The 21,687-nt window shown below is 41.2% G+C and overlaps 1 protein-coding gene and 1 long non-coding RNA gene across 3 annotated transcripts in view; one reads left to right on the top strand and one right to left on the bottom strand.

The window, feature by feature from the left end:
* LOC127473366 (uncharacterized) overlaps positions 1 to 6,140 on the bottom strand; it is a 52,380-nt gene extending 46,240 nt beyond the window's left edge. For both annotated transcript variants that reach the window (XR_007905389.1, XR_007905390.1), the window contains exons 1-5: positions 6,051 to 6,140; positions 5,415 to 5,548; positions 4,187 to 4,281; positions 2,625 to 2,710; positions 2,321 to 2,406 (exon numbers count right to left, since the gene is read on the bottom strand). This is a non-coding gene — a long non-coding RNA (uncharacterized LOC127473366). The remainder of the gene's footprint in view (positions 1 to 2,320; positions 2,407 to 2,624; positions 2,711 to 4,186; positions 4,282 to 5,414; positions 5,549 to 6,050) is intronic.
* A 92-nt stretch (positions 6,141 to 6,232) lies between these two features.
* PNPT1 (polyribonucleotide nucleotidyltransferase 1) lies at positions 6,233 to 21,687 on the top strand. Its single transcript, XM_051792738.1, has 29 exons — positions 6,233 to 6,476; positions 7,583 to 7,643; positions 7,973 to 8,047; positions 8,655 to 8,760; positions 9,083 to 9,132; positions 9,602 to 9,665; positions 9,751 to 9,798; positions 10,505 to 10,618; positions 10,830 to 11,016; positions 11,187 to 11,238; positions 11,785 to 11,842; positions 11,970 to 12,066; positions 12,165 to 12,267; positions 12,938 to 13,008; positions 13,629 to 13,665; positions 14,393 to 14,459; positions 14,557 to 14,646; positions 14,950 to 15,003; positions 15,110 to 15,216; positions 15,815 to 15,886; positions 15,973 to 16,036; positions 16,852 to 16,935; positions 17,412 to 17,495; positions 18,142 to 18,248; positions 18,357 to 18,412; positions 18,941 to 19,019; positions 19,423 to 19,470; positions 19,705 to 19,863; positions 20,512 to 21,687. The coding sequence occupies exons 1-28, from the start codon at positions 6,250 to 6,252 to the stop codon at positions 19,858 to 19,860; spliced, it is 2,418 nt and encodes an 805-aa protein (XP_051648698.1). The 5' UTR covers positions 6,233 to 6,249; the 3' UTR covers positions 19,861 to 19,863; positions 20,512 to 21,687.

The raw sequence follows: 21,687 nt of genomic DNA, 5'->3' as shown, positions 1-21,687 counted from the left end.
TTTCAGACCTTGTATTCCTTGGAATGTAACACAATTCCCATCTTAGCCATTTAAAATCAGACCTTTGGCTCTTCACAACCAACGAAGAGCTGCGTGGCCTCACAAGAGGAGCCCTGAGCAGTGCTCAGCCCTCAAGAGGGATATGGGGAGAGCTTGCCAGAACACAAATCATTTTAACTCAAAATCCCCCAAACTGAGCTGACAGAAAGCAAGCACAAACACCTGGAGGCTTCGTGCTGCACACATCATGCTCACTCACATTTCTTTTTACACTGACTGAAAATACAGGTCAAAGTCACTTGCAGTGTTACAAGTGGTGCTAATTCAGCTTTGGGAACAGGTATATAAGTTATCCCACACAAGCAGAGTGCTTTAGAATTTAGTTTTGCTCAACTCTTGTTAAGAACACAGCATTCAATGCTCAGAATCCACAAAAATGCCTGAAAAGGCTTTAAAAAATCACACCTTTAGGTCCTCCTTTTTAAACCAGAAACTCAGTCTCTCTTCAGCCCCCTTCACTCCCATTGCACACACAAAGGGAAGAGCACTATCTCTTATAAATACTGTAAAATTTACCATTTCTCTTGTAAATTCCTTGCAATTTGCGATTTCTGTAAAATTTTTCTCTTCACATCAAAGAAAAGAAAATACTTTCTGTGCCAACTCACCCATCCCTGCAAACTCAAACCTGCCCACGTTTCATTTGACCACCCTGAAGAGTCAGGTGGGGGATTTGCCTCAGAGAGGTATGAACTAATACGGGATGAAAAACAAGCTGTTGTTTTCTACCATTCCCTCGATATTCGGGCTACTTTCACAAGTTTCCGGGCGAGCCGTGGAGGAGTTGTGCGGGCAGAAGCTGCACTCTGCAGGCACCAGCAGGAGCAGCACATCCCTTGCTCAGCCGAGCAGTGCCCCCGTATGGCAGGAGGTTGAATATTGCTCTAATAAAAGATTTTTTTCCCCCCTCAATATTGTTTCTCCAACGCCCCCGGCTGCTGCCTCAGCTAAAGGGAACCCCTGACACACGTTCTTTTACACCTCGTGGTACTTGCCCAGCTTTTACAAGTTGCCACAGTTATAAATCTCCCCCCAGTTCAGGGTTTTCCAACCCAAATGCCTTCATTTATGGCAAAAAACGAGCAACAAGTGCTTCAGGTCCATCTCCTAATTCCTCCCCTCTGTCAAACCTCAGGAGCATCCCCCTGCCTCGCACACCTCAGCCCCGGCTCAACACCCCCTGCCAGAGCATATTTACCACCTCAAAAAAGCACCTTTGCTTCAAAGGCACCGTGCAAATACTTAAAAAGATGTATTTGCAGAATCTCAAATGCTACAGCAAGCAGGCCTGTGTATTCAGGAGGCAAGAGGATACAAACAGACTCCCACATGGAATCATCACCTGTTCCACTGACCCAAAATATTCCTGTTTTCTAGGGAGCTGGAGTCAGAGAAAGCAGCTCAATAAAAAAGTGGTATAAAATACAAAGGCAACTCCTTCAAGAGGAAGAGTTTGTTAAAGGGAATAATCCTCCTTTAAGCAGATGAAAATGTAATCTTAAATAATACAATCTTGTAGCACATGTACACATAATGATATCAGAAGAACCCAGACTTCATTTCAGAAGATCCCAGCCTTAAGACATCAGGTGAAGTGAACTGAGGTTGTTTCAACTGCCAAAAAACCCAAACCCATAGCTCCCAGAAACCATTACAGCTCTAATTCAATATTTGACCAAGGACATTGCAATTAAACAACAAAAAAAAAGAATCACAGACCAAAGTATTTTCTTTATTATTCTGCTCCTGTTGTTTTCTATTGTAACTGCAAGAAAAAAATAGCAACTGCTTTCCTGAAGTTCTTCACTAATTTCAGATTTCACAACAATAAAAAACATAACTCAAATGGCTTAGAAGTTTACCCCTCAAAAGAGAAAAGTATGAGCATGACATACAGGCTGCATATACACAAACATTTTAATTACTATCATACCCAAATAATTGTCCTGGAAAATAAAAATGTCCTCTGACAATTGTTCAATCCTCTGTCCTACTTGCACCTACCTCTCGTGCCTGAGTCCATCTTCCATTCCCAGGAAACACAGAGTGCTGGGACATCAGGGAGCAGAGCAGCACAGAGCCCTCAGGAAACCAGGAGAAAGAGGAAAGAGGGCTGGTGCTGCCCTAAAATAGGCTGAGGGACACAGGTGCCCCACCAAGATCGTCAGATGGGACCAGCTGGGTGGTTTGTTTGATGTCATCAGCCCATCTCCTTATTCCTCCTGTAAAACCCCTCCTCCAAATCAAAGATTACACCCACCTTGATCCCCAAGCTCGTCCAAAGGAGTTTCCTGAAGAACAGTGAGCCATACTCGGGTTATTGCAGCTCAGGACATCCGGCAGCATCTGAAAGCCATCACAAGAGGTATGGCAGGGAACGGCATTAAATTAAAGTGGGGCTAAACATGACAAGAACAGGGGGAGAAAACCAAGGAAAACATACAAGGATTTGGTTTAAAATCATGCTATTTTAATGAACACTCCTAAGGCTTCTTTAGAAAGTTAGGAGGAGAGATTACATATCCTGCTAAAATAGGTTTATCAGTTCAAAGAAACCGTCCTACCTGGCCATGGTGGTGTGGTTGGAGCACTGCTGGGGAGCTTTCCTGGAACAGTCACAGGTACAACTTCTCATCAGCATTGTCCTTGTCTGCAGTGATGGGAAAGAAATCACTGTCAGGCTGGAGGTTTTTTATTTGATTTTGAGGTAAGTGCCCTCTTGAGTTGCTTTCCTAGAGCCAGGTTTGTGTAACGGGTTGCCCTTTAAAAAAACGTAACAGATAAAAAAATGAGTTCATGTAACTCCAGGACAAAACTATGTAAAGAGCTCAATTTAATCTTCTATATAAAGTGGCATATAAATTTAAGACTTGGAGGGATCAGAGCCATAAGAAGTCATCCAGTGGGAAGGGTGTTTGCAAAATGGTCACTGTCCCTAGTTATGAAAGTTGGCTCTATGTTAATCATTCCTTAAAATACTCACACTTTTTTGTTTTACAAATGTCTGGGAACACTTTAAATGAGACATTTATTGAGCTGCAGGGTGGGGAGTGGATGAGGATGGACAGAACTGGGTGATAAACTACAGATGTACCCCGGCCAGAATAAATAAATCACTTGAGACTAAGTGGATCACAACTGATTCCCTCATGGAACTTGGAAAACTTTAATGTAGTTGAGGTTTCTGGTGCACCAGTAAACCCAGTGAGCTGCAGAGGATGGGGCAAGAACATACTGGCCAAAAGGAAAAAAACACCTATTTTTATTAACAGCCACAGGGTAAATATCAGTAAGACTCAGCATGAAATGATGGATTAATGTAATGTACAGATATTAAACATGTTTATTTCAGTGTGGCAGAGGCTGCTAGAAAAGGCTCAAAAACTTACTGCTGGTCTCCTGTAAGCTTTAATAATAATCTAAAGCATATTAAAATCAAGTTGATGCATTTACTCAATGGTTATACATCCACATCCAAGCTTTGGGTGCTTCCAAGGGCAGAAGGAACCTGGTGAAGTCAGTGTTTTCCTCAACTGCTCCTCAGAGCAAATGTCTCCAGGAGAAATTCATGGGCTTGGTGTGACCTGGGAGACTTTAAAATGGTTCTAGCAGGGTTTTCTGAGAAGAAATCTGCATTTATACATTATTATGGAGGTTAAGTTACCAAATACAGTAAATAAATCCCCACTCTGAAATCTCATTTTACAAGAAAAAAAAAAAAAAAGACATACTGAGGATGGACTTTAAAAGTTCTTGGCAGGCTCAAGATTTTTATGTTAAATCACTGCAGGTGCTTCCATTGGGCTGGACTCATTTGTGGTTTGCTTTGGGTCTGTTGTTTGAATTTCCAGCTGATTCCTCTTGCTTCCGAATGGAAAAGCTTGGCCAGATAAGTACAAATCCCTAATCAGTGGAAACAGAATGTGTGCTGTAGGTGTCCTTCTGAATGGGACAAGAAACAGGATAATATATATATCATTAAACTGAATGTGGATCTAGGGAGGGGAAAATACCAGAGGAAAAATTTAATGAAGAGGGAAATAAAATGCAACTCTTTCTTAATAAATCAATCATAATTTTGCTGTTTCTATTAGGTTAAACATTAGTTTTATTTGCTGCCTCTTACCTTATCCTGTTCCTGTTACAGTGGTGTGGCCACAAGTTGTGAGTCCATGACAGTGATGGAACATTCACTTCTCACTTTGGTGGGTGTGGAAAAAGCTACTTAATCATTCTGTTTTAAGTCAAAAGATCTATTTTCAATGTTTACTGTTGTCTGTGAACAATTTAACCCTTTAAAGGGTTCATGTTCAAATAAAAAAAAATACAAAGGTTAATCATTATTTTTAAAAGCATAATCTGAAAAATATTTTATGTTGTTCTGGATTTTTTTTTTAATTTTTTTTTTTTATAACCAGACATCATCTCAGCTATAGAATTCCAAGGTCAGAATACAAGTTCTGGCTGTGTAGAACTGCTGATGACATTCTGTCCCACTCACTTCTGTCACTTTTACATATAAATTATTGAGACAAAGTGCCAGTATAATTTGCCATGAGCTAGAGAAGAGCAATTTTAATGAGAAATAATGACATAAAAACTTTCCAAGCAATCATCTGTTTGTCAGCAGTAAAGTGAATGTGAATTTGGGAAAACTCTGGGAACATTCTTGCTTTGCCACTCAATATATTTTTGTACCCAATAAAACTGTACCAATGAATTCTGAATGTGGACAAAGTTAACAGCCCTTATGCCCAAGCCAAATCCCAAGTTTCTGATTGTTTTGTCTCTCTCTTTTGTGTCCTGCCAAAAAGATAAGAAACATGTTGGCACAAAAGAAAAATTATTGCTTGGACTGTTCTACCAGCCAGTGAATCTGTTTCCTGTAAATGCAACTTTAACAGAAAAATTCAGTTAAGTAAATAGAAAAGATTAGTGAGACAAGAAGCAATATCAAAATAGCATTTGAAATAAAAGAGTAGTAAGTAATTAAGGGGTTTTTTTATTAAGTATTTGTCAAAATTTAAATCTTTAACTCCAGATGGCAGATGAGTTTAAAGTGATGTGTGACAATTAATGTTAATTTAATCCCACACGGATCTATCTTACTGTTGCTGTGATCAGATCTCCACATAAATAACATAAATAATGCTAATTAATAATTTATTTTGCATTCCACTGAGGAATAATTAATGAAAGAACAAAGCTATTGTCCCCCGAGTGACATTCTGGTGCTCTCTGAGCATGTAACAGCACAAGTCTGTGATGAGAGATGACAACTGTCTTAGCCCTCCTTGTGCACTTAGGAAAATACTTTGGTGTTCCTGTTTTAAAAATTCCTCTTCTTGCCTTACCGAGGAGGAAAGTGAGGAATGGTCTGATGGAGGAGCCTCTTCAGCAGCTGGACAGGAGCCTGATCTTGGATTTGGCATCTCTGGATGCTGTGTTGCCACACTCCCATTTCCAGACTGTGCTCTGGGATCTATAACTAATACAACTGTAAGGTTAGTCACTTTAAGAACTCAGAGGGGTTAATCACAATTCTTTGTTTTGAAATGTATGGGGGTCTTTTGTTTTTTGAGGGTTTTTGTGTGTGTGTGTGGTGAGGATTTGGGGGTTTTTTGTGTTTTGGGGTTTTTTGTTGGTTGGTTGGGTTCGAGTTTTTTGGGGCGCTTTTTTTTTTTTTTGTGAGTGAATTACAGCTCTGAACACAACAGGCACAGAAAAAGGTCTTTGGGGCAAAGGAATTTCAAACACATGTATTTTTCCCCTCAGGAAGGGCCGCGCATTTTTGGCGGTAACGCTGACTACTCTCCCAGGCGCCATCTTGGCTCCTGAGGTGCCATTGGCGGGAAAAGGCGGCACTCGGTGCAGGTGTTCTTTGTCTCGCTCCGAGCCCCGTTTGGGCAGGTTTTCCCCCAGATTTCATCCCGAACTGTCTCCAAAGCCGCCTCAGGCGCCGGCTAGAACCTTTTCCTGACACTTTTTACCTCAGAATTCAAGGGTTGTCGAGGGTTGCGATGTTCCCGCCTTCGCGCGCTCTGCGCCGCCTGACCCCCCTCACCCGCCGTAGCGCCCGTACGGAACGAAAGCGGCGCGGGAGCGGCAGAGCCAATGGGCTCCGATCTTACTGCGCGGGGCCGCTGCCAGCAGCCAATCGCGTGGCCGCCCCTTCCAGCCGTGGGCGCAATGGCGGCCGCCACGAGCTGCGGCCGTGCCGCGCTGGGCGCCCTGGGCCGCGATGGCGGCGGGGCCGCGGCGCGCTGGCGAAGGGTCCTGCCTGCCCTGCCCGCGGGCGGCTCCGCGCTGCGGCTGCCGCTACTCCCGGGCCGCTCCGCGCTGCGCTGGGTGCCCGCCCGAAATGCCGCGGCGGGGCCCGGGCAGTACCAGGCCGTGACGGTGGAGGTGGGCGGCAGGTGAGGGGCCCTGAGGGGAGGGGGCGGTGCAGGGGCTGTCCCGGGGGGAGAGAAGGCAAACGTGAGGGGAAACGGGTGCGAAATGCGGAGTATGTCGAGATTAGCTTAGCTAGGGATGTTCTTTGATGGCGATCTTTGCTGATAGGCTCGAAAACACACAGAGAATGAGCCTCAATGGGTGGAATCATCCTGGCCATCCCTTAGGGGCATCCGGGAATAACGAGCCCCAAGGATGCAGTGAATCGAGATGCTGATGGGTGTCTGTGGGTACCTTGCCACCTTGGCAAAATAGCTCAAGGTCCACTTATTAGGTTGGACTGAGTGATCTCAGAGGTGTTTTCCATCCTGATTGACTCTGTGATCCTGTGAGCTCATCCTGGGGGATGAGAGGCTGGGCAGGACCCGGCAGTGTGTCCTGGCAGCCCAGAAAGCCAATCCTGGGCTGATCCCACAGCAGGGGCAGCGGGGCAGGGAGGGATTCTGCCCCTCTGACCCCTCAGGTGAAACACCCCCCCCCCTTGCAGAGCTGCTTCCAGCCCTGGGGAACAGCACAGGAAGGACATGGAGCTGCTGGAGAGAGTCCAGAGGAGGCACTAAGATGATCAGAGGGATGGAGCAGCTCTACTGGGAGAGCTGGGATTGTTCAGCCTGGAGAGGATAAGCTTTGGGGTGACCTAATTGTGGCTTTTCAGTGCCTGGAGGGAGCCTGCAGGAAACATGGAGAGAGGCTGCTGTGGTGGGAAACGGTGCTCTGTGGATTTGCAGGCAGCTCCACTGTGCCTGTGAGGGTGTTTCCCACTGGCTGAATCCCACCTGGAACGGTGGTGATTCACTTCTGTCTCCAGGGAATGGCTGGAACTCCAGGTGACACCCAATGTGGCTGCAAGGCTTTGCTTCAAGGTGAAAGGAGCAGGACACTTGAGGCAAAATCTCGTTCAAGTTAAGAGGATTTGGTCACTTTCGGCCAAAGAATTTCGATTTCTGTACCTGAAGTGAAGTGTGAAGTGTAACCTTTGTTCTGTGCAGTTGGGGCTGGAGATTAAAGCAGAATTGCTGGAGAATTTGGTTGAATTCACCATGAGTAACAGGTTATGTCTTTCCCTCAGAAAGATGGAGCTGTCTTCTGGAAAACTTGCCAAGTTTGCTGATGGTTGCGCTGTTGTTCAGGTAAGAAAAAATAAGTAGTGAAAAGTCGTGCAACTTCAAATTTTCTGCATCTTACAAGTCATTGTTAGGGTATCAGAGCCTGTTAGATGTGGGATACAGAGACTCAAGGAGCAACTTAATCCCTAATGAAAAGACAGTTGTGTTTTATAGGAAAAAATTATGTTTGAAAAGCAAAAATATTGGCATGAAGGGTGGATTTATGGGGTTGTGTCCTGCAAAGAATAATTGTCTTTCATAATTTAGTTTGTGAATAAGTTTAGAACATCAGGGGTTATTTTATTTGCAGGTAACTTCAGGTTTATCTTTTTTTTTTTTTTTCTTCAACCCAGCTGGGTGACACAGCAGTGATGGTCACAGCAGTCAGCAAAACCAAGCCTGCTCCGTCTCAGTTTATGCCATTAGTGGTAAGTACTTACCAAAACATTAGGTTTGTGATCTTTTGTGGAAGATTTAGCAGCAGAATCCTTAAATGGAGGGCTTCAGGGCGCTGGGGGGAGTGAGGAATGCACTGCAATGACAGACCCTGGAGTTCATGATAAAGTGTCTGGATGTGTAGGATCGTTCTCTGTGGATGAGGGGTGAGCCCTGGAGCTTGTGTGCCTTGACCTTGTGACCTTTGCCACGACATCCAAGCCCAGATATTCTGTTTTAGTTGGTTTAGGAGGCTCAAAAGGCTTGTGATTATTAAGGATTGGAACTACGGGGTTGGGGTTGGAACCGGATCATCCTTAAGGTTCTTTCCAGCTCAAACCATTCTGTGATTCCATGATTGATATTCCACCTTCAGGGAAGCAACAGTGAGTCCCTCAGGGATCTACCCTGGAACAGAGCCTGTTTCATACATGTCACCTGAATTCTGGGTCAACTTTGCTCTGAGCAAGGGATTGGATTATAAAATACATATAAAATATAATTGTGTTAGAAATTATATATAAGGTGTCTCTTCTGAGTGCTTGGGTGGCTCTGCAGTGAGTATCAGTTGTCTGCAGGAATGTGTTCTGTTTTTCCAAGGTTGACTATCGACAGAAAGCTGCTGCAGCAGGAAGAATCCCTACAAACTACCTGAGAAGAGAGCTCGGCTCCACAGATAAAGAAATTCTTACAAGCAGAGTCATAGGTAGGCTGAAACCTTTCAGTCACAATGTCTTTTAAGTATTTTGAGATGTTCTCACGAGTGTTTGGAAATGCAGTCGTTTAGAACTGCTGTTTGCAGAGTTGGGTTTCTGTGGTAATGTCAGGAAATAAAGCTGTAGTTGCTTGTTTGTCAGTCCTGATTGGAATTTTAGGGTTGTATACATCATGCTAAATTTCTTTCTGGGTTCTCTGCCTTTTTTTGGGGGTGTTTCATTTAAATAATTTGATCAGGTTATTGCAAGACAAATTGAATATTAACTACTGGAAACCAGCTGCTTCTTAGACTTTGGTTATTTCTTCTGCAGATCGATCAATCAGACCTCTCTTCCCAGGAGGATACTTTTATGATACACAGGTGGGTCATGTTACCTCCAAAATGGAGAGCTGGGGCATGGACAATGAAAATTTCACATGACACAGGCACTGCTTTAAGAAAAATGATTTTGATTAATGTCCAGGGAGGGTTTACACTTGGCAAACCATTCTAATAGTGTAATGCTGCTTTTTTACTTTGTCATTAAAGGATTTTTGTTACATCCTATTTTCCAAATTTTGTTGTCCAGATAGAAGAAAACAATTGAAATCTCCTCTGTAAAACAGAGGCAAGGAAGGCCAGTGGTAGATGTTTTATATATGGCACAATATTATACATTAGTGGGGGGTTTTGTCAGCTTTCTGCTTTAAATACCTGCACAAATTTCCATTTGCAGTCTGGGCTTGTGTGGATATGTGGAATGTTCTGTTTTACTGTCCTTAGCTTTGTGTTGACAGCTCATAAAAAATGTGTAGGTCACAATTATTCATTGTCTTTTATCTTATGCCAGATCCTTTGTAATCTTTTAGCAGTAGATGGTGTCAATGATCCTGATATTCTGGCCATTAATGGAGGTAAGAGGGCTGGGAGGAATCACTGCTTGTGTGGGATTTCACCGGATCCACTTTTCCTAATCCACATTTTTATGTCTCATTTTAGCTTCTGCAGCACTTGCACTGTCTGATATCCCCTGGAATGGTCCTATTGGTAAGTGAATACCTTGAAATTAGGGATGATTTGAATGTAATGAGAGACCTAGACCACACTTCCTGCTTTAGTTTTTTTAAAGAGAAGCTGAATCTAAATGTTGAATTCCAAGCACTAAAAATAATTTTACAATGGATAGGATTATTGCACTTAAAAGGATTATTTTTCCTGGACTAAATAAATTTTTGGAAAGGTTTATAATGCAGAAATAGTGGAGTATAGAGACCAATAAATTATTTTCTTCTTAATAGTAGCTTAGTCTTGAAAAGCATTGTTTTGAAAATAGCTGGATAAGAATACTTTTTCTCCAGGAACTCAAGAAGAGATTATTTTAGTTATGCATATTTTTTGGGAAAAGAAATGACCCAGCCAGGAACAAATATTTAACTGTACTTTCCTGTCACCTGCCTTTTTTTTTTTTTCTAGAAAACATGTGCTGAAATGACTAAAAAAAGCCCAGTAGACTCACAGCATTGTGTGTATAATACTTGGCATTGTCTTCACCCAGAAATAGTACCCAAAAGTAATTCGAAACCAGATAACTTTGTCTTCCACAGTTGTCCTTAATATACACTCAACGTGCTGATATTTTAAAATTAACGTACAGCTTTAATTATTGCTGCTAGATCTATAAATTTCCAAGTAAGATGATGCCTCGAGGAACTTCCTCATTATAACCATAATTTCCTGGGGTTTTTCCTTGTAGGTGCAGTGAGGGTGGGGCTGGTGGATGGGGAGACTGTTATCAACCCCACTCGAAAGCAGATGGCTTCCAGTGCTTTGAATTTGGTTGTCGCTGGAGCTCCACAGAGCCAAGTTGGTAAGTGTTGGGTTCATTTTGATCCACTGAGGGCTTGAAAATCAAATAGGTGCCTCTTCAAATATTCCTAATGCTTGAAACTTGTGTTTTGGCACGACAGAAACAACCAAATTCCCGCAGTTTGGTGTTAATCTGGATTTCCTTAGTCGAGCTAAGCTGCTCTCAAACCACAAACCAGCAAATGACTGCATTTTTACCTTTCCTTTGGTAGTTATGCTGGAAGCAACAGCTGAGAACATCTTGCAGCAGGACTTCTGCCACGCCATCAAGGTGGGGGTGAAGCACACCCAGCACATCATCCAGGGCATCCAGCAGCTGGTGAAGGAGCGCGGCGTGGCCAAGAGAACCGTGCAGAAGCTGTTCGGGGCTCCCGAGGAGGTCGTGGAGTGTGCCAAGAAGTAAGCTCAGAGCAGATCATGCAGATCTAGCTGGGGCTGGGAATGTTTGTAAATGTGGTGCTTTCGTGCTTCTAATGAAAGCAAATATTGAGTCTTCCAAAAAAAACCCCTCAATTATATAAAGGATTTTTAAGCTGTGTTTTTAAAACTTTTCTCTTTTCTTTGTGCAGACTTGCTTCTAACAAGATCTATGCAGTGTTCACAGATTCTAGCCATGACAAAGTAAGTGCTCCAGGCATTATATCATTATTTTTTAATAACTATCACAGTTCAATCAGTAAGATTTAGTTCTTTAAGCTGCTGTTAATATAAACTCCTCTCCTTCCTTGCATATATTTGCAACAGTAATAATAAATCGTTCTGTCAGTGGTTATCTACCAGAATATTTATTTGCAGTGTGTGGAGATGGAGACTCCCTTTTTAAAAGGAGGGGGGAAGTAGGTACAGGATACTGCTGGGAGATTGGGCACAAGAGGGAGGTTTTTCACGAGGAGAACCATCAGCCATTGGAATAATCTCCCCAGGGAAGTGGTGGATTCCCCAGCATTGGCCACTTTTCATGGGCAGGGTGCTGGGCTGTCTCAACTAGTCTGTGCCTTTGCCAGGAGAGGTTGCAACCCTTCCAAACCTGATCATTGATTTTTGAATATGCGTGACAGTCCTGGTTTTTATTCCTTGAATTCCACAAAACTTTAAACCCGACAAAACCCCAACGTGTGTTGTTGTTCTGCCCTGTAGAGTTAACTGGTTGCAAATCCTGTGTTCTAGATTTCAAGAGATGAAGCAATTAACAAAATCAGGCTGGAAACAGAAGAGCAGCTGAAAGGTATTTTCTGCCTTCTTAATATTTAGAGAGTGCTTAAATGGAATTAGCACTGTTCAAGAGTTACAGTAAAAAGGGCTGTAAAATCCGTGTTCCAACTTCAGATGCAATTTCTTTTTTTTATCCCCAGAAAAATTCCCAGAGGCTGAGCCTTACGAAATCATGGAATCCTTCAATGTGGTTTCAAAGGATATTTTTAGAAATCTCGTTCTGAACGAATATAGAAGGTGAGCACTCAGTCAAACTCCTGCTGAATTAGTGTATCTGCCAGCTTTTAATCCAAGATGGGTTTCACTGATCTCATGTTTTCTCCCTGTTCCTTCAGGTGTGACGGGAGAGATTTGACTTCCCTCAGAGACATTAAATGTGAGGTGAACATGTTCAAAATGCTTCATGGATCAGCCTTATTTCAAAGGGGTCAAACACAGGTAGTGCCATTTAAACACCAGAAACTATAAATGACTTACCAAAAGCTGACAGATTTGTCTTTCATTTAAATGCCAAGTTTCTTTTTTTTCCTCTCATGTAAATGTAATAAGTAGAAATGGTGTGTGGGTTGGGAAGTGGAGGAGAAATCCTTTAAAAGGAACTTCTACAGAACCTGAGCTAAAAAGGGAAATTGTACCCAAAGAATTGCATTAATGAGATATTTTTTTCTCTTCTTTGCCTAAAGTGTCAGCTCTTGGGTGGCTTGAATTAAGACTGTACTGGAGATTTGGTCTCCTGTGTTTTTCTAGCTCCTTTTCCGATAAGATTCAGCCATTGATCTGACTAATTGCACTTATTTTGGGTGGTAGTTGCAAACAGTGATTTACTTTTGAGTGTTGTTACCTGTTATCCCACTAAAAATAACACCCACTGCAGGTCTGTGTGGCTGCATCTGGCCCAGTCTCTGAAATAGCTCAGTTGTTTTTTTTTTAATTAGCAGTTTAATAATACAGAATAATAATAAATGTCTGTGAAAAGGAGGAAGAAACTTTGTAGGAGTGGCTGGTGACGGCATCTTATTTGTTGCTGAAAGTCTTTCTGCTTCTTCCTAAACAGTAAAAGTTGTTTAAAAGGAGTTTATTTTTTTACTTTGGTTTATTTTTGTTGCAGGTGCTTTGTACAGTCACATTCGACTCCCTGGAATCGAGTGTCAAATCAGATCTCATCTCCACAGTGGTGAGGTAGGTACACCTTCTGGTGTTCTGGCAGGGGTAGGAAGAGGGGGAGCAGTTAAAACACATGTGATAAAAGTCCCTTCAGCTTCACATAGATACAGTTTTTAGGACTGAAACGTGTGTTAAATTAGACTTGGAAGTGGCCTGTTCTTGAGAGACCGTGACAGGTATTTTGTGTTAAGGGAATATTGAAACTGGAGAGTATTACGAGAAACATCCAGTCTGGTTTAGGTATTTTAAATATTTGTGTTCTCTTTTTAACAGAGCAAGGAAAACTTAATTTCTTATTGTAGCAAGTGAGTCCTTGTGCTTTTAACACTTTTTATTGCTGAGGGCTGAAGTGAAACTCCTTCCCTTCAAAGCTCCAGTTCAGTGATCTCATCCCACCACTGTGGGAGCTTTCACATTTTAATGTCTCAGCTCTACTTTACTTAAATTTTTTTGGCCTGGAGGTGCTTGTCCATATTCTGTAATTTTGGTAATTGTGGGTGATCAGCAAATGTATTGATCTGTAAGTTTTCCCTGGGTCCATTTGTGGGCAGAACAATGTAACCTTGAATTACCTGTTGTATGTAAGAAGTGTTTGGTTGCTCATTTTTTGACATGGTCTTGTTTTTAATTAATAGTGGCATAAAAGATAAAAACTTCATGCTGCATTATGAGGTGAGAGCTTTACTGTGTCACAGCTTTCTGCATGATTCACAGAAGGGCTTCATGGCTTGCTTTTAAATTGATCACTTCCAAGGATATAAATTATCTCCAGCTTTGCTAAAATGTATTTATTTTAATTCATGTGTGAATTGATCAGAAGAGAAGTGCTGGTTTCCTAAAAAGCACTGGGTAATTTGTAATATTAAAAAGGCTGTATAAGTTGGAATAACTTAACATTAGGTGAGCTCCTTAAGAGCAGGTTGTTGCCAAAATCAGGATGAACCTGCACTGTGGTTTTTGATGAATTCTATTAATGTGCTCAGCTGGCATGGTAAATAAGTGCTTTTACATCTTGGATCTCTCTCAGCCTTTGGAACTCGCCCAGAGTGTTTCCTACAGGCATATCTTGTTCCATTATCTGTAGGACAGAAATAACACTCCTGCTATGTTGTTTGACAAGTTTATTTGAAGGGAGCTTGTCATGTTGTTTCTCAGCTCCCTCGCTACTGCTTTTATTCCCCTTTGTTCTGTGGCAGTAAAACATTTACCAAACATTGCCTGGACTGATCCAGGCTTGCAAACTAAGTGACTGATAAAAGTCAGCTGGTGATTTGATTCTTTTTTTTTTTCATTTGTTTTTACCTTGAGATGCCCCAAAACTTTCAAAGGCTTTTTTTTCCAAGCGTGTGTTTAAAAACACGGGTTAATTTTCTGCACACACGTTTTTTTTACTTCCCAGTTTCCACCTTATGCCACCAACGAGATTGGCAAAGTCACTGGTATGAACAGAAGAGAGCTTGGACACGGTGAGTTCACACCAGAAGAGTCCCATGCTGCAAGTTTTAATATTTCATCTGATTTTTATTTGTGGATCACTCAGTGTTTGGGGTTGTTTTTCAACAGGTGCACTGGCAGAAAGAGCTTTGAAACCGGTTATTCCCCCGGATTTCCCGTTCACAATACGAGTTACTTCTGAAGTCTTAGAGTCTAATGGTATTGGGTTTTTATTTTTAAACTAGTGCCAAAGACTAAATTTGGTTCTTAACGGGTTAGAGGTGATAGATTTCAATATAAATGTTTTTAATAGCTCTGTTATTTGAAGGACTTAAAATAAGAAGCATGTGCGTGGTCATGAACAATGGACCTTTCCATTTGTATCAGTATGAGATGTAAACATAAATCATGAGTTTCATAAAATATTTGGGGGCGTTTTTATGCTACAGAGTGAGGAAAATAGCTTGTGTTGAGACCCATTTTTCACTGTTTAATCCCTTTTCCTGTGTCCCAACTCTGTAGGTTCCTCCTCCATGGCTTCTGCCTGCGGTGGAAGTTTGGCACTGATGGATGCAGGTACAAAATACGGCACTTTTAAGGATAAACTGCTTTGGGTCGTGTGTTTTAGGATCTAGAAATGACCAAAGGCTTCAAAAATGTAATTGTTTTGTGCTGCTCTCAGGAGTTCCAGTGTCCAGTGCAGTGGCAGGTGTAGCCATAGGTCTCATTACCAAATGCAGTCAGGAAAAGGGGGATATTGAGGATTATCGGCTGCTGACAGACATCCTGGTGAGTGTTACTGCTTCATCCTGTAAAATACCTTTTCTGACCTTCTTTTGTAACACTTTACCCAGTTAATTCTGAAATACTGCTGCTGGAAATATTAGTTTTCTGGTTTGTCTCTCAGACTCCTCCTTTATTTTGAAAAATCTCCAAGAAATGTCCAGTCACGTTTCTTGTATTTTGTGTAATTAGTTATTAGGCTTTCGTGAGCTTTCTTTTTCCAATAGATTTTGTCTTTGGGAGGAGGAGGTTAATATTTCTTGAATAATTTACTGAAAAACACGATATATTGGATGGAGAATAAGCGTTTGGAGAGTTGCTGGGGAGGAAAAATGCACATTGTGATACAACCACCAACAGCACAAAATCAACTCTGGTTCTGTTGTTCAGAAACTAGTCCACAAAAGCTCTTAATTTCTAAGGAGAGAAGGGAACAGGGTTAACCCTGCACAACAAAATAAGGCTGAAGAAAAACCCAGCAGTAATTCCAAGGCCTCAGAACTATTTTATGACTTTTTGAAACACAGAGTGTACCTTTAGTATAGTGAGACCTGGCACTGGGATCAAATCACTCCAATTTGCTTTCTTCTCTCTGTGCTGGCAGGGAATTGAAGATTATTATGGAGATATGGATTTCAAGATGGCAGGTACTAATAAAGGAATAACTGCCCTGCAGGTATGGTAACACTGAATCTTCCTAAATCTGAGAAGGTGTTAAAAAAGCTATCCTGACATACTGATGTGACTTCATTCTTTCCCAAGGTTGATCTAAAACTGCCAGGAATACCAGTAAAAATTGTCATGGAAGCCATTCAGCAAGCCACAAGTAGGTCCATATTTGTATTTGCACCCATTTTATCATATGGAATGATAAATTGTATTAAATTCTAAGTTTTGTGAAAACAAGTAATAAACTAATAATTTTTTGTTCTCATTGTGGGGGAAAAAAAACAAGCTGTTATCTTGATAAAACGGCTTTGGTTTAATAAATAAGATCCAAACTAACTCTGAAGTAACTTCAGGCCCATTTTTAAATGTTTCTTGAGCAGTGAGTTCTTAAAACTTCAGTACAAGTCTGTGTCACCTCAGGGAGTTTGTGGGTAAGGGATAATGCTATAAAAAGAACAGCAAACTTCTTCTCATTTCCCGTAAATCCAGCTTGTATTTCCCAGGGTAACTTACTGCTCTCTGTATTCTGACATGTACAGCTCAAGTGTTCTTGAAGCACATGGAGAACTGAAGCCACGTGCTCTAATAAGGATTTAATTAGTTGGAAAATGTTCAACTTGATTGTGACAGCGAGATTTTAGTAAGAACAAGTAATTCCTACTCGGTGGTGCACCACTTCAAGCAGCTCAGCTGAAGTTCCAGGCCAGTGTATCAAAGCTGTTGCTCTTATCAGCAATCTGATTTATCTCAGGAATACCCCAAAATAAAAAGTATGTGGTGTTCTAGGTGCATAAATTCAATAACTGTGCTGTTGTGCTGCAGCTGAAATGTGCTCAGTCACCACGAGACATCCTCCACTTAGGCAGGAGGCAGGTTTTTATCAGGAGATATTTATCTAATTTATAGCAAAAACTGCATCAATTCATTCTAAGCTTCCACAAAATGATTGATTTCCTTCTCCTTCCCCTCCAGCTGCCAAGAGGGAGATTTTACATATCATGAACCAAACGCTGGCAAAGCCCAGACCCAACAGGAAAGAAAGTGGACCAGTTGTAGGTAATGTTGGTGGTGTGAATTCATATCTTTCATGATAACCTCTTTAACAGTAAACTTCTTAAACCAGCTTTTTAAAACGAATTTTACATGTTTCTGCCTCTGCCCTATGGGGTTATTTTTAATTTATGGGGGGTTTTTGGTTATTTTGGGGGCAGGGGTTATATTGCCATGTGGGGCAGCACTGCACTATTTCCCTGTACACCAGAAAACAGGATTAAAGTGAAGCTTTGTGAAACTCCTGTACCCATTTTGATTTTCCATGTCAGCAGCAGTGTGGCTTGAGGTAATTTCCAGTCATCAAAGTCTATCCTGTGTCTTCATTTATCTCAGCTCTTGGATGTAATTACATCCATGTTCAGCAAATATTACAGGTAGCTATAGAAGACTAAAACCTGACTTAATGTGACCTATTTCTTGTGGTAGTTTTCAAGATGGCTCTGTTTAGCATTTCAAAGTCTCTTTAAATGTTCTTTCAGAAACTATCCACGTTCCATTATCAAAAAGATTAAGATTCCTCGGTCCTGGGGGTTATAATCTGAAAAAGCTTCAAGCACAGACCGGTGAGACATCCTTGATTCCTGTGATGATTTATCCCAGTGTGTTTCCCTTTGTTTCAGACTTGTATATTTAGGTATTCCAATGCTCAGAGTAAAAATGGGAAAAGGTTGATGCATGTAGAGTAGCAGGGAAATGGGACTTGAAACTCTTAATGCTCTGCCAGCTTGATTAGTGCTGCTCAGGGGGTTGGGGTGGAGAAAAGGAGGAAAAATCCTATTTCCCCTTGGTGCAGTCCTTTGGCCAGAAAACTGCTCTGGAGGTGCAAGGAATTTTACCATTGTGGCTCCAAACCACTGTCATTTCCATCAGCTGTTTATGAAAGCTGTGGTTTTATTAAAAATCTCTGGGAAATTCATTCATGAAAACCCAAAATGCTTTCAAGAATTTTTTTTCCTACCCCGAAAGGACTACAAAAATAATTCTGTGTTCCTATGTGGACCACAAGTTTATCCAGGAAAATATCTGGAATGGGGTTGCACATAAAGCTGTTTAATGCCTAAATTAAAGATGACTTCAAGTGATTGAAACTCTGAGATCTTAAAGAGTCGGTGCAAAATCATTTTTCTCTCTCCAAGCCTTTTCTGACTGTGGGTTTGCTGCTTGCTGAAACGTTCCCCTAAACCCTCTCCTTAAATTTCCCTTTCTGAGGTGTGACTGTGAGTCAGCTGGATGAGGAGACTTACTCTGTGTTTGCCCCCACGCCCGGCGCCATGCACGAAGCGAGGGAGTTTATTGGGGAAATCTGCAAAGATGATGTAAGGACACACTTCTCAGACATCCTTTTTTGGGTTTTCAATTTGCTTTTGGGGGAATATTTTTGTCCTAATCTTTTATTTTTTTTTTTTTCCCCCCCTTCTCTACAGCAAGAAGTTAATTTGGAATTTGGTGCGATTTATACAGCCACGATAACTGAAATAAGGTATAAAAACTGCTCTGGAGTAGAAGTAGAAATTAGTGAATTTACACAGATATGTAAATATGATGTGAAATAACTGATTTTTAAGCGTGCCACTTACGCAGGTGCCAACGTCACCAGCCTGATTTCTGGTGTTTCCTCTGCTGAAAATGTTTTGTGTCCTAATAAGGCTGTTTATTTCTGCTGCTTCTTTGGTTTCTAGAATGCCTCTACAAATTATAAAACCTCAAGCCTTTTTTCACCTTTGTATCTGAAAGAGGTGGTAGAGATTTCCTTTCCACTTAGTCCAATATTTGTCCTGTAAAATGGTACCTATTACTGAAATGTTGTGCCCTGAAATAGGAAATTTCCATCCACTTCTAATTAAGGAAAAATGAGCAGACGTGTCGTGGTTGCTACGAGATTTTTAAGAAGGGGAGAGTAAAATTTTGTATATTAGTTTCCTAATGCTTGCTCTGGGGACAACATGCAAAGTGAAATACAGGCTTTTCTGGGTGCATTTTGAAGTAACTGTGCTGTTTTCTGCTGCAGGGATTCGGGAGTGATGGTAAAACTCTATCCAAACATGACACCAGTACTGCTTCATAATTCACAGCTCGATCAAAGAAAGGTAATCATCCTTAGACAAGTATCAAATGGACACTTATATATTTGTTTTTTAACTTATTAGCACAGCTCTAACACTTTCCTGTTGTGCTAGAGTCCATTTCCAGGTTAAAATCTGTTAGATTAGCAGCACCCTTTCGTTTAACTCTGCTTACCCTGGACTTAGAGCTTCAAAAACTCAACTGCCACTGTCCTTTTGACAAGGCTTTTGTGCACATCACCGAGTTCTTTGGCTCTGCAATATGTTTTTCTGTGTGACATTTAGAAACCTGTTGTTCCTAAGGTAGTGCTCAGCCACTGTGATTGTCTGGAATGGAGCACAAAGAATTCCTGAAAGAAGGAACTTTTATCACTGACCTCACAAAATTAATCACTCTGATATTATTTTTTTTTTTATTTTCCGAAAGATTAAACACCCCAGTGCCCTGGGATTGGAAGTTGGACAAGAAATTCAGGTAATTGTATTTTTTTAACTTTAAAGTGCTAATAAACTGCTGTTCATATTTTAGAATTCGAGTGAGGTTTTTTATTTTGCATTAATGAAGAAAATACTTTGCCGTGTTGGATTCCCATTCTGTGCTGGTTAAAGGCCTGATCATCCCAATATAGATCTTGTTTAAGTGTCGTGCTCTTGCTGTGTAGGCACCACGTTCTTTGACAGTCTGAGAAGTGGTTTGTTTTCTCACCAGGTGAAATACTTTGGCCGAGATCCCACTGACGGCAGGATGAGGCTGTCACGGAAAATCCTGCAGTCCCCGGCCACCACCACGCTGAAAACCCTGACTGACAAGAACAGCATCGTGCTGGGAGGGGCTGTTCCACAGACATCCTCCTCATCCCAGTGACAGGCAAGGCCTTAGGATCAGCAGGCTCAATCTGATTTTTACATATTACACTTCCCCTTAGTGGTGTGCACACGCTGCTTGACATTTATGGGAAGCGTGTTGGAAGTTGGTTCAAACACCTTCACGGTTCCAGGCATCCTAAAGAGCCTGCTTCCTCCAAAACAAACTTCTTTGTTCATCTGCAGCATCCTTTTTCTCTACCTTGCCACCATTTTTTTAAAGGAAAAAAAAAAAAAAGGCAGGGCAGAGGAAGAAATGAAAAATAAGCTGCTTTCTTGATGAAGTCAATTAGTGGAGTCGATCTCAGTCAATTAATGCAATGCCCAGAGCTCTCCCTTAGTTTTCCTGCATGTATTGGACTGTCAATACTTATGCCTGATTTTTTTCCCAAAACTTGTGTGGGGTTTTTTTGTCCTTAGAAAGCTGCTAGAAAAGGAAGGTGTCTCATCTTAAAATCAGGAGAAGTTACACGGTGAGACTGGCAAAGGGAAAGGCACAGAGCACCAGCAATAACTCGAGGAAGTCTTCTAGGAATGATTCACAGCAGCAGAAAAAATGAAAGTTCACTGAAGAAATGTTGTTTTTAAGAAATGTTTTTGCATCTCGTGCCTTGATGTCGGTTGGTTACAGAGTATTTTCTCTCTCTTTCAGGAAAAAAGGTGTGATGGCTCGTGGAAATAACAAGTGACCTTTTGCTAGAATCTGTTGATGCCCTGGCAAGAATCTGCAGGTGGATGGTAGTGAATCATATTTTTAAAATAGACACTATTTATGCTTAAAGGTGATGTAGAACTTCAAAATCTTCAAATGGATTAAAAACCTTTAAAATAAAACCAGAAAGAAACAAAGCTCTTCTCTTGTGTAGCAAGGCTGAGATGAGAATGTGGAACTTTATAGACATTTCAGTGCTTAAGGTTCCTCTCACTATCAAGTCCAAATAAAACTGTGGATCTGAGAAGCAAGAATGGCTTTTCAGAGTACAGGATTGAAATGTTGAGCAAATCATAAAGGCTTAGAAGCATCACCTTTAACATGATCGATGCTGTTTTAGATAAATACATCTGTGACTGTCATAGGGTTCAGACTTGCTAAAATATCTGAGCAGAAGGGGGGTTAAACAACCTGGCTGAAACACCATCAGTTATTATCTGGGTCTGTTAGGCAGTGAATTTTAAAATATATAATTAAAGCAATAAAATTAAAATACTTATTTTGGAATAAACAATGGATGTGATAAACCTTCCCCCTGAAACACTCTCATTAAGAGTGTTGGAATCCCTCTACTAATTATGTTCCATCAGTGGGTTCACTGATCTCTTTTAGACTTCAAAACATTTCCCAGGGGCTCAGGAGAACGACTCGTTTTTCTGCTGTGGGTACAGACTGTGAAAATCAAAGAGGGTCCTTCTGATGTTCACCAATCTGTATGCAGAACTCAGAAGAAAATCAGTTTCCCACCTGATGGCAAGTGGGCTCTGAACCTCCTGAAAGAAAAAACAGAGCACTGGGGAGAGGAGAAATGTGATGTACAGTAAAAAAAGATTCTTTTTTAATTATTATTTTAACTTAAAGTATTAAAGAAGAAAGAAATGACTGGTATACTTCTCTGTAGTTGTCTTTCATCATGTAAGATTGAAAAATTGGTTGGAAAGATGGAAAAAATATTTCCTCAGCAATCTCTTCCTCTTTTTTGAGGAGTGTTTTCTGTTATTTCTTAATAAGAATTCAAATGTCATTTCTGACTGTGACAGTTGACTGCTATGTTGTTTGTTACATGTCCTGAATAGGGTTAATAAAATGATGTAGGTGATTGTTAAAGTCCCTGAA

Source organism: Manacus candei, unplaced genomic scaffold (genome assembly GCF_025592945.1).
Source record: "Manacus candei isolate 608988 ecotype Guabito, Panama unplaced genomic scaffold, ASM2559294v1 h1tg000035l, whole genome shotgun sequence".
NCBI lineage: Eukaryota > Metazoa > Chordata > Aves > Passeriformes > Pipridae > Manacus > Manacus candei.
This window is presented reverse-complemented; position numbering and strand designations above follow the sequence as displayed.

Coding starts and splice junctions, on each gene's coding strand:
- PNPT1 (XM_051792738.1), top strand. CDS start 6,250: ATGGCGGCCGCCACGAGCTGCGGCCGTGCCGCGCTGGGCGCCCTGGGC. Junction 15,004..15,109: donor TTTGGCACTGATGGATGCAG/GTACAAAATACG, acceptor TGCTGCTCTCAG/GAGTTCCAGTGTCCAGTGCA. Junction 15,887..15,972: donor AAGGAATAACTGCCCTGCAG/GTATGGTAACAC, acceptor TTCTTTCCCAAG/GTTGATCTAAAACTGCCAGG.